Source organism: Bombus vosnesenskii, unplaced genomic scaffold (assembly GCF_011952255.1).
Source record: "Bombus vosnesenskii isolate JDL3184/JDL3185 unplaced genomic scaffold, Bvos_JDL3184-5_v1.1 scf7180000013352, whole genome shotgun sequence".
Classification (NCBI taxonomy): domain Eukaryota; kingdom Metazoa; phylum Arthropoda; class Insecta; order Hymenoptera; family Apidae; genus Bombus; species Bombus vosnesenskii.
This window is the reverse complement of record NW_022882988.1, coordinates 1151344-1167439: the sequence shown is the minus strand read 5'-3', so window position 1 is coordinate 1167439 and position 16096 is coordinate 1151344. Positions and strand designations below refer to the sequence as shown.

The following is a 16096-nucleotide window of genomic DNA, read 5'->3' as shown; positions in this document are numbered from 1 at the left end:
TTATGGAGAAAATGAAAATGTCCTGACATTGCGGATGAAAAAATAGAAAGTGCCTATCTCCCTGTCCTCCTAGAAGTTATAAAGTCATCAACTGACCTGCCTGGCGACAGTCACTTTCTACAAAATTATTTCTATTGTTTGAATAGGGCAAAAGCGAAGAACGCAGCCCTGAAAAACGCAGTGGATGGTTTCTAGGAAAACGGACCTTCTAAGATAATGTTAAAAGCTATTTTTCTTAGGGCCTTAATCCTTTTCCTATGGAATATTCCACGAACCTTGAAAAAGCATGGATGCCATGATTTACAGCTTTTAATACAAGCATAAATCACTACTCAAATACACATAAAAGGCGAACTTGAAAAGCGGCAGAAACAGCTGAAACCCAATTGTCGTCTTCAAGCTAGAAAAGGGTTCTACTTATTATACATATATATTAGAAGGATTTATAAATCCTGTCATAAAGCAAATGAAATAAAGCTTATTTGCAAATGTAAGATATAAGACAAAGTAAAAGGGGAACCTACCCATTATTTTGATACAAAGTTCTACGCTCTTTACTAGTTGAAATAAAACATGTGTAAACGTTGTACGAAGCCCTTAATTAAGACCAGATAGGAAAGCTTCTATAATTAAAAAATTCTAGAAAGATCACAAAATCATAATCCGTCTGTCTGTCAAGTCGTCTTGTAAACGCTCTTATTTAACCAACGAGGAAGAAACTTTGAAAATGGAAATTTCCGCGTACGCACTGAACATCGTCTAGCTACCGTTAGTAAAATTATTTCGCGGGCGCTCCTATGCCTCTTATTTTGCCGTCATTCCCAGGCGAGGCGATCGACCCCGATCAAAACGGTACACAACCGAGAGAAACAATTGCCTTTTCAGATCCGGAGTATTTAGGTTAGAAACCGGCGCGATCCCCGATCGTAGAACATCGAGGTGGCCGTACGAACATTAATAGTCACGGAATAGAAGCCTTGGCTAAGATCGTAAAAATATAATTGCACCGATTGCAACAGCGTTATCCAGGCACCGGTGCGGATAATGATACGTGAATGGGCGAGTTACAGCACTAGAGTTGGTCAGGCATCTCTTTCGTGGCCACACACACACACACACACGCGCGCGCGCGCGCGCGTATATAGACGTATATAGAGTCCCGTTCCGGTATCGGTGCGCGGGCGCGAGTGCACGACAGAGTTGCCGTGTGCGTGTGCATTAAGGCACAAAGTGCATTGGTTGCGCAAACCACCATTACGCTCGGTGCACACAGTTGCATACTGACGAGAAGCAACAGCCTCCTGCTAAACCGCTTCCACTATAGGCAACGTTCAACCTCGTGGAACAGATTATTCTAGCCTATTAAATATATTAACCAAAGTTATTCCTCGATAAATCATTGTGTTCTAACAACTTGTACGGAAACCACCACCTCTGCCGCGGAACTCGTTCCCCCTTCAATACCGATTCCTCGCACGCGAGACACGAGTTCTCCCGATAATTTCATTCGTTCGAGCAGCCACTGAATTAAGAAGCGAATACCAAGGCGTTCCACAGAGAGGTTCTCGAAGGTTTCTCGAGATTTCTCTGGCATCGTTATCCAACCAACTACTTTCGACCTATCGAAACGCGACACCACGAGGAGTTCGACAGCCACGAAATCGTGTCCTGACGTTGCTTCATCAGACAACGAGCACATACAAAATTAAATTAAACTCGTCTCTCTCCGTTTCTCGCGTGGTTCCACGAAGCGATCAGGTAAGGAGTCGACGACCCGACCGACCTGGAGGAGACCGGTGTACCGTGCAGCAGAGGACTCGGACCAAGAGAACGAAGAAGCGTCAGCGCCATCGGAGAAAGAGAGAGCAAAAGGCGCGAGTAAAGTTGAAGAGTCAACAAGAGGGTTCGTGGTCGGTCGTGGCACGTCTCTGGCTCTCGATGTTTGCACGAGTTCGACGAAGAAACCCGTTTCGCCTTTTTCCTCCGCGCCTTCCTCGTCGCCGGGCATGCACGAGCATCCACGAGAGTCCATCGAGTTAGCGTTTACTTAGGACCCCGCGCGATACACAAGGTGGCTCAAATTAAATATCCCAACCGAGAGTAGGGGTATACTCAAAAATACGAACGATTTCCCTTTTTCAAGTTTGCCGGCGACACGCTACGAGCGATTCACGATCGTAAAATAATGTAAGTCCGATCGATATTCCATTCCACGCCGGATATGACGCAAACTTGGCTCGAAGAATGGAAAACGGAACACCGATTGTAAATTAAGAGAAACTATTCACGATTCTTGGAAACGGTAGAAAAGAAAAAGAAGAGACAAAGAATTCGCCTATCTACCATTCCTAGTTAACAGTCTCTCAATCATCCGAAAGCCCCCACAGCTAAAATAATTCGCTTGTTCCGACACGACAAAAGGATAATGTAGCATAGAAGGGAAGGTAAGAAAACGCGTCGCTGCAAGAAACGGCAGTTTTGTGAAAGCTCCTCTGCGTGAAATCGGCTTGGCCTTAGCGGTGCTTTTACAGGCGGTACATGGGAGCTCTGACAGGGGAGAATCGGTAGGCTCGTGCCAGGCCCATTACCTGCATGGGGTCTTTTCCAACTAAGAGGACCCTACGACCACCTTGGTGGCAGTAGCCACCTTATAAGTCTTGCCTAATGGTCGCTCGTACCTTTTCTTTCGAGGCACGATGGGGTGTGATAGCCAATTGGGTGCTAACCTTAGAAAGTTCCACTTGACTCGTAGAAGACAACAAACAAACCCGAAAGACAGCAGCCTGTTCCGTTCCAAAATCAGATCCGATGTCGTTCTCCACCTTTTTACACCGTCTTTCACTTTCCCTTGGCATACGCGTTCTCCCGCGCCCTTTTTACAAGTACATTTTACCATGCTGCTTCGTTTGAAAATAGAACCAACGCGACATGTACAGAACAAAATGCAATCTTCAAAGAAAAATAATCGCCAAATTACAGACTCTTTTTTACGTGCCCTTGGCTAAGTTAGTTTCAAGGGATGACAAAAAAGTTAATAGAATATTCAGTGTCCGCCAGCGAACCAACGACTGGTACCATAAAGACCAGGATAATTTATGAAGCACAGTTCATCGAACAGAAACGAAAGCGAGGCTATCAGAATTTTATTCCTCCTCGTTCGCTCGTAATTTGTAGCAGAAGGAACGTTCCAGGTTGCACTGTTAAGGGTATATTGAACGCAGAAGGCTCATCGCACAGATAGGAGGCAATGTAGTTAAAGAACTCTTCGAGACATCGTGTAATTGACAGTTACATTCACAGAACTAGGGATATCCGTGGTTGCTGATCCACGAGCAATCAACGAGGCGGATGAGAGTAAGTACTTGAGTCGTTAAGTGTAACGCGATGTTCGACGGTTATCCGGAAATTCTTACGATCGGCGCATGGGACACAATTTGATACATTTAGTGACGTCACCTAAGATGTATAATTACTATAATAATAGATACCACTTACAATTAGTAAAGAATATTTGACGCACGTTGAAGGTTATACGTATATCATTTACAACATATAATCACCCCCCTAATGATAGAAGTTATGACAATAGAAATTATGGCAATAGATATGATGACCCTCGATCGATTATGTCTAATTCCGGTCATCGTTAACATGATCAATGGCAACTCATTTTTAACCAGAGATAAGACCTCTATAATGTTACTTCGCATCGAACATTTATACGAAACCAAGCGAAATAGCTATCAGCTTGATATTCGAACGTATCGATAACCTATATCACTAATGCATTTACCGTGTGTTATCGCAAAAATAAATATATCCAAACAGCGTAATGACGCAAAATTCATGTTACTAATGCAAATTTTAAGAATAATGTTTTTACGATTTTTTAAATACGATACGTATTCTCAGTTAACAAAAAAAAAAAAGGAGGAAAAAAAAAGAATATCGTCAATACTACCAAGAAATAATTATTTCATCCTCGTACGCAATCGATGCATGTAAAGCACATGCGATTTCGAGCGAACGGCGACACGTGTGAAACGGCGGCGTCACGACGAATTGTCGGCTGCCATTAAACGACGCACGCGAACCTAAGAAATCGAAATCGAAAGCAGAGTGGAGATATCGGCGCGTCGGCGTTCCATCGAACGGAGTTCTCGGCGCGGCGCATACATAAAGGCAGGCGTGACCGCGGCACGAGCTTGGACCAATCGCGATTCAGCCTGGTCCACCGCTTTTTTTTTTTCTTTATTTCATTCACTCTTTCTCCCCCCCCTTTCGTCTACGCGGCCACACTGATTCCCCACCATCGGCATAAACTCTGTGCTCACGGGCTCACGGCCCGTTGGATCGCGATCACGCGCATTGCAGCTGCAACGAGGAATGCATGCGCGCTCCGCGAATCGCGTCCTCAACGATGCGCCCCGATGAACGCGAAAACCGCTTTGACGCCATCGCGGCGATCTTCGCGATAAAATCGTGCTCACCGATCCATTAGTCCGCGTCCGACACCGTCTTTGAAAATTCACGAACAGGGCTATGCGACTTCGCGCGATTAATCCTTTACTCCGCCCCTGCAACACCGTTTCATAGAATCGTCGTGTTCGTGGCGTTATATAGCGATAACTCTGTGTTACAATGGCGACTCGATATAAACTCGTTTTTCCTCGAACATGTATAATTCGTGAAATATCAACCCTTGATGACATTTTCTCCAAGTTGTTTCCGATTGTATAGATATTTTTTGATGGAAAAATTCGATGTGATAAAGCTCTTTTTTTCAGTTGAGATTCGAGTTATACCAACCTTGACTGTATTAGAATTAAAGGAATCGTAGCAAAAATTTCCCTAATTCGTTAATTCTACGCAGAAAATAATACTCTAGCAATCTTAAGTTCTGTTCAGGAAATTATTTTCTTTTTTATTTTCAAAATATTCACATTATGCAAATGTTGTAAACGTACCCGTGATTATACGTTTATCTAATCTTGGTTGATTAGAATTGTGCACGATCTGGACATAGATCATTTTATTGTTGTGAAGTTAGTTTCAACTAGAATGCATTATTTAAAATTAAAAAGCAAAAAATTAAAAAATGTTCGTGTTTGTTACGAACCCTCCAGTTATTCAGCATTGTGTGATAACTCAAAAAATGGAAGATACACGGATGTCTTGGATTACAGGATACTTATTTAAGGGTGAAAATGTGACTTCTATTCGCGGAAGGATATACATAGAACATGAAACGCGAGCACGCATAAAATGCGCGCGAAATTTGATCCAGACGTCAACCGACCTTCCATTGCATTACCTTATCGGCTAGCCAGCGGTAATGAGTTTTGGAGTATTTTCAGTACACGTGTACTGCAAACATGCCAGCATTGTGCATTTGCATTATTACGAGTCACTGAATCCGTACAACGTTTGCTTTTTTTTTTTTTTTTTTGTATGCAAGATAGAGAGACAAGACAAACTGATAAAGGAGCAGGTTAATACAGAAAAAAATTACTTTTGGTATACCGTATACAGTAACTCGATCAAAATGAAAAGTACACACTCTATGATAGTAAATGTCCAACACTGGACACCCGACATGCGACATTCGAAATGATGGAGTATCGTAAACGCAGTGTCGAGGTAATTTCTCTCTGTATCAACTTGTCTCGGTCACTCCCATACGTAGATAGGTACGACTATGAAAATTAAGCATCTGTCAGTCAAATAATACGAATAGAACGAGTCCAGAAATCCTTTTGTTCTTTTCTTGGTCGAGCATATTGCAAATGTATCTGCGAAGTAAAAAGAAAGAAGGGGAGAAGAGATTGGTGTTTGCAATTTTCAGTCCGGCTTTGCTACGGGCCGGGGCGCGGCTAAGGGTCGAGCTCCGGTAGGATATTATCTTCAAAATCTAATTATGAGATTTTTATAGGGCTATCGTAAAACGGCCGAATAATAGTTGGCATCTCTTGGAGGGAGGAGGCTAGGGCCGTGTTCCGCCATAATCTTCCGCCAAGATAATGGGGAATAGCACGACCAACCCCTCCAATAAGAAACACTGATACACTGTCAAGGACGTTCTTCGCCTAAAGTCTGTCCCTAATGAAAACCTCTATCCAACATAATTGGTCGTTCCTCTGCGGGAATGTTAATTAGAGAACGGAAGATAGCACCTTGCCAACTGTCAAAGTTGTATCAAAAGATGTCGAACCACAAAACAGTCGTGAATGATCATTCTCTATATACCTATATGATTATACTCCAACCACTTGCTATTCGCAAGAATAAAGATCAAATTGTTCGATGGATACCTATCTGAAATTTGACTCGAACAGGCTATTAACGTGTTCAACAGGATGTCGGTCATCGGTGAGCAACAAAAGATTTTCAAGGCTGTCATAAGGTAATGAATATGTAAAAGTATGTACAACACGCAATATCATGGATATCACGTTTCGCGGAATATAAGTAATAGAATTAATTATATATTTCATTGTTCATTGTAATTTAAAATTGTAATACGACCTTGCTGAATAGAACGCGTCACCCGAAATCGACTCTGCGATGATCGTGCTAGACTGTAAGACATTCCATGCGAGTACTTAAACCTTGTCACCCTGGCAACTACGTCGAAACAATAAAATATAAAGATTCATACGGGTATACGTGTTTCCATCTTCAAACGTTTCATTCGTCCGAACATTCGTCGACCTAAACTCAACTAACTTAACTGTCTAAATTTGAAAGAATCTCAAAAGGGTACCCTTGTTCCAGGGTGGCGCTAGCAGCACTGCCACGACAATGGTACCGCACATGTTTTACCTGGTCCCGTCCTAACGAAACATGACGTCACGACATGGCGTCTGCAGGTGAAACAGCCAGGCTAGCCGTGTATATAAGCGAGCGCACTCGCTAGCCGATCCGATTGGCCGAAAGAGGAATCCCCGCCTTTGTACCACGTTCTGCACACCGTTTGCCTCGACGTTGGACCCAGCTAAGCTGCCCCTCGTGCCCCCCTCTTCTCACGTTCTTTCGCTCCCTCTCCTGCACTACCTGGATCTCTATCTTCACCCGATTATCGCCCTCTCCTTTCTTTCCCCCGTTTCCAACTCTTTTCCCTCTCTTTGCGCGCGCGCGCGAATTACATCGCCCCTCTTTCTCCCCGTTCCGTCACACAGCTCACCCCTTAACGCGACCGTACGTGCAAATACTCGACGTATAGAGTGGCCTGTGACACGAGCTCACGCACACGCTGACAACGAGCTCAGACTGAATCAACCGGGTTCGTGTTTACACCTCTCTCGTGGCGCAACGACAACGCGACGCGTCGCGCCGTTCATCCCCGGGCAATTCGCTCGCTGTTAAGGATCTTCTTCCCAGGCGAAACCCTCGTTAACCCGTTCTTATTCTCCTTGTTTACAGTGCTATTTAGCGATGGGCTCAAGCACGTCGCAGATACACGGCCGGTATTAAGTATTGGGACACTTACTTGTTACACTTAATGAAAAGCTTGAACGTATATTAGTTGATTTGGTACATACTTGGTATAAGTGGAGCGCAGATTTTTATGCGTTTACGTGATATTTGAAGATATTATCGTGGTACTAGCGCGGTATCATGCAAAAATATACAAATGTTAAAAATATGATCTGTTAGTAATACTTAGCAAAGGAAATAAATCACCACCTAGGTTCCATATTTTTTTAATCGTGTTCATGAGAAAATAAATTTGCAAAAAAATCTGCAATTTAAAATTTAATTAGAAGCTGTATACGTATACATGATGGGAATAAATAGATTTATGATACAATAACAAGAAAATGAAGACAGCGGAATGTATCAGGTGTCCTAATGCTTATTTCGTTTTATAAGGAAATAATAGATACACAACATTATTTGTTTTATATTATTTTGTTTTATGGAACTGTTCCATTGGAATTCTATTATTTCATTACAAAACGAAAGGAATTTTTGTACATTACCTCTGTTAAACTCCTGAATTTTTCATAAAAATCGAATGAAATGGTAATGCCTTTCTGGCTCCACAATTCAGTTATTCATTTTTACTATTTATAAGGTATCTAATTAGTCCAAATATCGTAGTTATCAATTATAAATTATCAGAAATTTTCTAATACTCATTCCGAAATTGGAGACGAATTCGCGAATAATACTTTGCAAATACGATACGATGAATTTGATTCGCATTTATAAGTTACGATATACACAGATATATACTGAACGTGATCCCATCACTCGCGCTATCATCGTTCAATCAGCGACTTTTCCCTCACGTGATCTCGCGACCGACATGCTGCACCGCTGCGAATGAGATTACATAAAATTTGTTAAATATACGCGGCATAGCAGGGGTCGTGCGTATCGATGAACGTATTTTTAGAACGGACATATTGCAAAGATCGAAAATACGGTGCTTCCTGGATCTCGTTGGTTGATCCGCGATGACGGGGAGTGGAAACGTTCGGATACTTCGCTACGGGTTATTATTATTCCAAAGTATTGTAATGGGGCCGGCATTGCAAGTAGGGAAGCGTGTAAAAGACGTGGAAAAGAATAGACGATAAAAGAAAGGATAAAAATATCTACGCACACGAGAATATTTTACTGCAGGAAATAACCGAGAGATTGAAATTGACAATAACCATTGAGATTCGTGACTGGAGAGACGGCCATCATTTATATTGTATTTCTATGAGTGTAAATTGCAATCTGCGGAACGTTTTTACGAAAGGTCGGTTATTGCTTCGTAATTTATTGGTGTTATTCGTCCGTTTGTGTCTGCGACCAAAAATTTTCCTTTAAAGCAGAGCGAATTTTACTGTATATATATATATAAATTATAAATAAATTAATAATTATATATAAAATAATTATATGTATATAAATTATGTATAAATATATATATAAATTAATATATATATAATAGATTACGAAGCAATATATATATATATATATAGTAAAATTCGCTCTGCTTCAAAGGAAAATTTTTGGTCGCAGACACAAACGGACATATATGTACATATCGGTGATATCTTTAGTAGAAAAATAAATACCTATTTATCCGAAATTTGTGACGGATGACATCAGTGCTGAGATAGAATAAAAGCATAGTCGTTAAAAATTAATTTGTTTGCTATGAAATCATGATGTCACAATAGATTACGAATTTTAATGACGTCACTATTTAAGCATTAATGGGGCATAAAGTTGTCCGATGTAAAGTACTTAAACACATTAATGAGACATAAAGTCGGAGACACTGCAGACATCCGGGCATGAAAGTAATAAATCTTTTTGGATTTCATAAACGCCCTCTACAACTTATATCTTATCTTTGAAATTACCGTTTATGAAGAGAAATTATCCCGTAAGGACGAAGTTCAACAGTCATTTCGCATGAGCAATGAATTTCGTACAACATCGTATGAAAATTCATTATACGTATCTATAATAAATGGTATACACGATTTAAGATATAATGCCAATGGAAATTGAAGATGGAAAGAGAAGCGAAATTCAAAGCTTGAGGACACTATCGTGAAAGGGTTGCCGTTGAAAATTAAGTCGACTATGGACAAACTTGCCAACAATAACAGTGCTAATTCTGCTGCGAAAACGACCGAGGTGCCTTTTTATTTGATATAGCTTTATCTTTCCTCTACCAAGGATATCGTTATTCTTAGAACGCTTGTGAACTCGGTCGTATAAGAATTTCGCGATATCGACGATCCATAACAATATCGTCGAAATTATTCAACCTTCGGTAGTATGTTGGTATTACCTTTGCGATATTCTAAAGAAGATTTCAAAATACACAAGAATTATCACGCCTAGCATTTACGAAGCATTAAATTCATCGAAGTTTCTAGGACGATCACGTTATAAACAAGTCGAATGTGACTTTTATATCAGGATAGGCACGTGCATAAAACTCGTAGCTGAGATACATAAAAAACGCTTACGAAGCCGCAAAGGCGGTCGGTCTGGCATTGTTTGTAAACCATGCTGCCCTTCTGGCACATTGTAGCATTTCGCTGTATTTTCAGTGATGTGTATCGTAAATACGTAAATACACGGCCGTTCTCTATTGTCAGCCAATTTTATCCATCGACCAATCGAAAATTCGTGACAACAGGATACGACGCAATTCTGTCCGAGTTAAATTACATTTTTTACGTTCGATGATAGAATTAACGAATTTTCGATGCTATTGTTAGTTACAGTTTACAATCATTGTTTCCGTTATGTCTGTACGAACATACGAATATCGAGACACGAGTCTGTCGATCGAGTATCGACTTTTTGTGAAACTATCATTTAGAAAGATGGAGAGGCAAGCCACGTGATTATCGATAGTCGAGGCATTCAGAGCAAAGATAGTGGACTAAATCACATTTTTATGCATTAACTTATTTCAATGAACTATATTAATTGTTAAAAATCAATTGTTACAGCGAATATTTTATGTTCGTATCGACTTTAGATAGCGGATTCACTCGTTTTATCGAATGTTAGGATTAATTCATTTTTGTTCACAATGCGTTAATTATTAATCCATATTTTTTTATATATACATCCAAGTCCTTGTACGAAGAAAAAAAATACGATGGAAGATAAATAAAAAATGAAAAAACTTACCAATGGACTATCAGGCGTACGTTGGTGATGGGTAATAGGTATGTTGACCATCGCTACCCCTCCTCCGGGATTTCCCATGTCCTGATACTCGTCGCTCATTTCCATCGCGTAGGATGGCAAGGGTTCTCTGTTCTTCACCCGAATTTTGACTGTTTTACCGCAACGCGGTTGCCCACGACACGAGTGACACGACCGCAGCAGAACACGCTGCCAAAATACGAAAAAGAAAGGAGGAACCGATGGTTCGCTCTCGTTTATCACCGTTTACGAAAGAAACGAGATCACGGCGTGAAGCGAGTCGCGCGCACGATCGCAAGTATGATTTTTATCCTCGATACACACCAACCGCATGTGACGCGAAACAAACGAATTAATATCGGCTCCGTCGGTAAGTGTCACGTTACCGGTGAAAAGCAACAGAGTTCGAAGTACGCCTCATCGACACCGCGAAGAAACACTGTAATCGAAACAACGAGAATACATGTTCATGCCTTTAGTTGATACGTTTGTGTAGTGCAACGAAACGTTCGCTGTTCTTACACAAAAATTCACAATACCAACCAATTCCAATTTCCAATGGAAGATAAACTCGATCGATGTCGTCTCAGTAAATCGTGGGTGTTCTTGGATCGACGTCGTAAATTTGTTCTGTCACTGAAGTAAAAGCACACGCGACGCGCTGATGGCATGCGCGCGAGCTTTCTATCGCAAACGTCCAAGTCGTCTCGCAGCCGATACACAACACACTACACAGCGAAGAAAAAAAAAGGTGGAGAGTTTACGAGGGAAGAGCGCGCACGCGTACACTTCGCCTGCGTGTTGCCCAGTGTTGTGTGCGGTGCAGTGGTAATGCGCGCACTCTGCGTTACCAAAAGGGACTATACTCTAAGGAAGTAGGAAGAAAGGACAGATCGGGGAGGGGAGGGGAGAAGGGGAAAGAGAAGACTCGTAGCTAGATTTGGAGGGGTGAAGCCAGGGAAAAGGTACAGGACACGCGGTAATCGGGTGCGTTCGCAAGATTCCACGAACGTGACAAAGACAAACCGTGACTGGTACCGATTTCGTGACTACACAGGGAACTCGCCATCGACGTTGTTCCGCATCGTAGCAACCAAACGTAGTCGAGAACGACTACGATTCAGAATGATTGTTGTAAATATAACGAAGGAAAAATCGTAACAAGCTCACCGATCAGATGAAACGGTACGCGAAGAAACGAGACGAGAACGGACCGGCAAACGATGACCCGGAGAAACGGTGGAACTGCCGAACACAGAGCTGACGCGCGCACACTCGCGTCCCCTTGCGATCTGACGCCGGGATATTCCGTCGTGTTCGCGATCCCCTCTACTATTCCACGCCTTGGTACAGACTTCGAACGTTCGCTGGCGGAAAGAACGAACGGGCAGGCGAAATAGTATCCAGTGGGCGGAGGCCTGGGACGCCAACGCTGTCTTCTGGCAGCGCATACCAGGCTGTGGTAGGCGGTAGACCGACGGGTTACGCCCGGTATCGACACCTCCCTCTTTTCCCTCATCTCTCTACCGTCTTCTTCTCTCGTATATCTTCCAGTCGTCCTTTCTTTGCTCCCTCCCTTCTCTCTATGCTCCTCTTGGCGCACCCTGCCGTATAACGACCCCTATGTGGCGAACTCAAGCGTAGATGACGGAGATTTTCGGTGCGGTAGCACGAATTTCCCTGAGAGTTTTCGCTTCCGTTTCATCTCGGTCACTCGACCCTGAAATATCCAGTGCATATTCTTTGCGCGAAAATTTAAAGTAGTTTGCAATAAATCTATCGATACGATGATTTTCTGCAAGACTTCCTGACGAGGAATTCAATTATCAAACAGAGTACTGTTACCGTGGTTGATAATCATCGTCAGCCATGTCCACGTTCCGGTTGACGTCTATATTTTTCTCCATTTTCCTGCACGCTCGTTAACTCGTGTGCTGTCCCGAGCGGGCGAGGGCTCGATGGAAACGGCCGAGTCCATTCCCGATCCCCCTTGCATTTTCATACTGGTATCATGTTCCATCGAGAATATGGCTGCGTAAGGTCCCTGCTAATTGACCATGATTGCAACGATCATTATTCGCGATACTACGCGAAAAATGTCAGTCACGAGACCTACCTTCTCCCTTTATTAGGCAACAGATCGTGTTCCGTGATAAAAACGATGTTTCCGGAGAAAATTGTAGACTACTATGTATCTGACTATGAAAGAGTCGTGATTTGGTTCGAGTTTCCGAGGATTCGTATCGCGAAATATAAATGAATACGTAATCTCGAAAACATGACCGTTGGACTGTGAATGTATTTTGTAGGTGAAATCGGCCATGAACGCAGCAACATTGTACTGATCTGACTGTTTATTCGTAAACGATCCCTTTTGTCTATACACACGCGGACTTTCGTTTACACCCAAAAACCTGAGCGAAAATAATCGAATAATGAACGAAATATAATGAACGTCAAAGTACTATTCGTTTTTATCTTCCAAAAAATTACAGTCGTCTGATTTCACATAGAGATTTTATTATTGTTATTATTAAATTTTATTTTTTAAGTATCTACTTTGTTGTATATTTCTTTTTCAGAATCATATTCATTTATACAAAATTAGATATTCAGTTCTTCAACCAAGTTCTCCAACTACAGGTGCGATTACAAACGTTGGGTGATATTCGCCAACATGGACGGAACGTTAGAAAAACACAAACCCTGGCATCTGGATGTCGTATAAAATTGTTCCCACGAGCAACAAGCGACTTGTATATATGTATATAATTGGCAAGACATAGCGTTGTAAACAGACAAGAGTATCGCAAGTGTCTTTCTTCGTAGTACACGAAGTAAGTAAGTGCCGTAGTAAACCATGCGGGACATCGGTGATCGCGCAGGACGAGATCGAAGAGGACACAAGCAACGAAAAGAAAGAAAAGAAGAAACGAGAAAATGCAATACATGCACTTGCCGATAAGTGGTATTAAACTTTAGATCCATTCGTCAATCAGTTAACATCCTGATTGTTTGATCTCGTCAATTATATGACGTAGTTACCACGGTTCTTTTTGGTAGATACCTATCATTCCTATTCGTCAATTTTTCTCTGTTTTCTCGAATACGCAAAAATACTGTTTTATTTATTTAAACTTCGTTCATTACAACGATGTTTTATTTAATGATCACGGTGAAGCTTCGTTCTGATCGATTTTTCGTAAGGCATCGAAACGATATTTCGTTCGTATAATAGAAATGCACAATCAGGTATGTAATTAAATTCAATCGATGAAAATTTCATAAACCGACTGTGGATACCAACTACGCTTATTTAAGTAATTCATTTTTCTCACTTCTCCATCTTTGTTTCTTTCCTTCGTAGTGCAAACATTAAGGATACGTATGTTAATACGTATTCGAACTTAAGAAACTACAATATTTTCTCACAAAGATAGACAGGGTCAAGGAGAAAATAGAATACGAACTGGCGTGGATGGAACAGAACGAAAATACTGGAAAAGCGACGCGGTCACTACGATTTTCTCCGGCCTGCAACGTCTGCGCGGAACATGCACCCTCTTTAACTCTCCTCGTCCCGTTTCGCTCTCTTTTCCTCTTCGTTTCTCTACGCGGTTCGTCCTCCTTTTTCCATCGTGTATAGTTTCAAGTCCTACAGCTTCTCCTCTTTCATTTTCGCCTCGTTCCCCAGGCTTCTGCCGGTTTCTCCCGCGCGTTTGTACGCCATCTGCATGCGCTCCGCGTCACATATACAGACAAGATGGCGTATACGCTGTTCGTAGTACAAATTGCAGGTAATTGCAGCCCGCGGAGAGGGCTCTCCTCCTCCGCCAACGAGACGAGGAACGAAAGGGAGAAGGGCTGGCCGAAGTGGAGAGCGTGTGAAACTGCGAATTTTATGATTTACAAACGTGATCCTTTATAAGGGTATATGGATCTACGCGAGGAACGAAGCGAACCGCAGTTAAGAACCGCCCCTGTGACCTCGCGGACCAACCGCGAGATAATTGCACGCCACGGACGATGTACGATTTACTCGTGCGATTTGCGATTCCGCTCGGTTGGTCGAGTCGAGGAAATATCGACTGACCGAAGAGAAATTTGGTTTTTCCTTATCTTTAACTTTAACCATTGCGATATATCGGTTTATTCGGAACGTAAATATCTCGTGGTTCTTTGGGAAGTTAGGCGTATTTACGGGACGTTGAATGTGAAAACGGAAAAAATGTAATTTGGATTAGAAACCATTCGAGCGGTATTAAAAATCATCTCAAGCGTTTATACGTTTATACGTAACTCAAAGGTGCAACAATTTATCGTAGAGCAATGCATATAATGCGTAAAAATAAATAAAATATCATGGCTATTTAGTAGCGAAAACAAGTTTCTGCGCACAAATCACTATATACGTATCGTGACTCGTCGTACTAACTGTTATAACCAAGCAAACAAAACCGAAGGAATCCAATAAGTTTGGATCGGTACATTGTTTTATTCACAGCGTTAATTGCACTTAAGCCATTCACTCGTATAACGCAAAGCAGTAAATAAAATAAAATTCGTGCGAGCTTTCCACCAAATGTATCGAGTAGATCGCATTCATGGTCAAGCATGGAGGTCACCTTTTCCTTTAGTTATGGATTTAATTGCGAATTGAAATATTTTAAAGGAAACAATTGGAAAGTGAAAGTCGAAAAAATTACAGCTCGCCTGGATTCGTTCGATCTTTTGCACAGCAAGTGAAAACCCATCGGTCCTCTAATTTCCGAGTCGGTAGGTAGTCATTGTCCGTTACAGTATTTCTTGGAAGGTTATCCGACCTGCCGAAGGACCCCCTTGGCTAGCCGTGACCTCGCTCATTTCAATTTTAACCGTTACAATTTTCAAAATTTAATGGAAGATCCTTTCTAACCGAAATAAAACCCAACTTTAAACTGGTAAACACCCTTATCTAGTCTTTAATATCTTTATGTTTGCTTAGGATAATGCTAATCGTTTAGTGATAAATTAAATATACAACGCTTTGTTTTTAATTTACTTTATTTCCATTAATAGCAACTACTTACTTTCACTGAATTTTTTCGTTGTTTAGGCCAACGCATCTTTCTAACTGTTACAGATATTTCGAATTTGTTCAGAATAAGAAAAGAATTATTATCAATGACCGCGTACTATTAGCAGCTTGAATTTTATGCTAAAGAAGAACGTTAATAGTTCTTAAAACATAACAGCTATTATCGAAGAAAATCACGTTAGAAAATAATAATAAGCAGATATTACGGGTGAAATTTCATCTTGGTATATTTTTTGTTTGTTTTAGAAATCAATAAAATTAATTGCCAGTCTGTATCAGCAGATAAAAGTAACCAGAATGGAAAGCGTAACAGTAGAAGTGACGTTAACCCCTTAACCTATA

The 16096-nt window shown here is 41.4% G+C and overlaps 1 protein-coding gene across 6 annotated transcripts in view; it reads right to left on the bottom strand.

Annotated features, from left to right (window-relative positions):
• Positions 1-12060, bottom strand: part of LOC117236832 (protein dead ringer) — a 136483-nt gene extending 124423 nt beyond the window's left edge. The window contains exons 1-2 of one of the 6 annotated variants that reach the window (XM_033500144.1): positions 11200-12060; positions 10660-11116 (exon numbers count right to left, since the gene is read on the bottom strand). In XM_033500144.1, the coding sequence (XP_033356035.1) occupies positions 10660-10764 (105 nt within the window). In that variant the 5' untranslated portion in view covers positions 10765-11116; positions 11200-12060. Of the gene's footprint in view, positions 1-10659 lie in introns of all 6 variants that reach the window. The other 5 variants (XM_033500145.1, XM_033500143.1, XM_033500146.1 and 2 more) reach the window with 5 other exon arrangements.
• Between the last annotated feature and the right edge of the window lie 4036 nt (positions 12061-16096).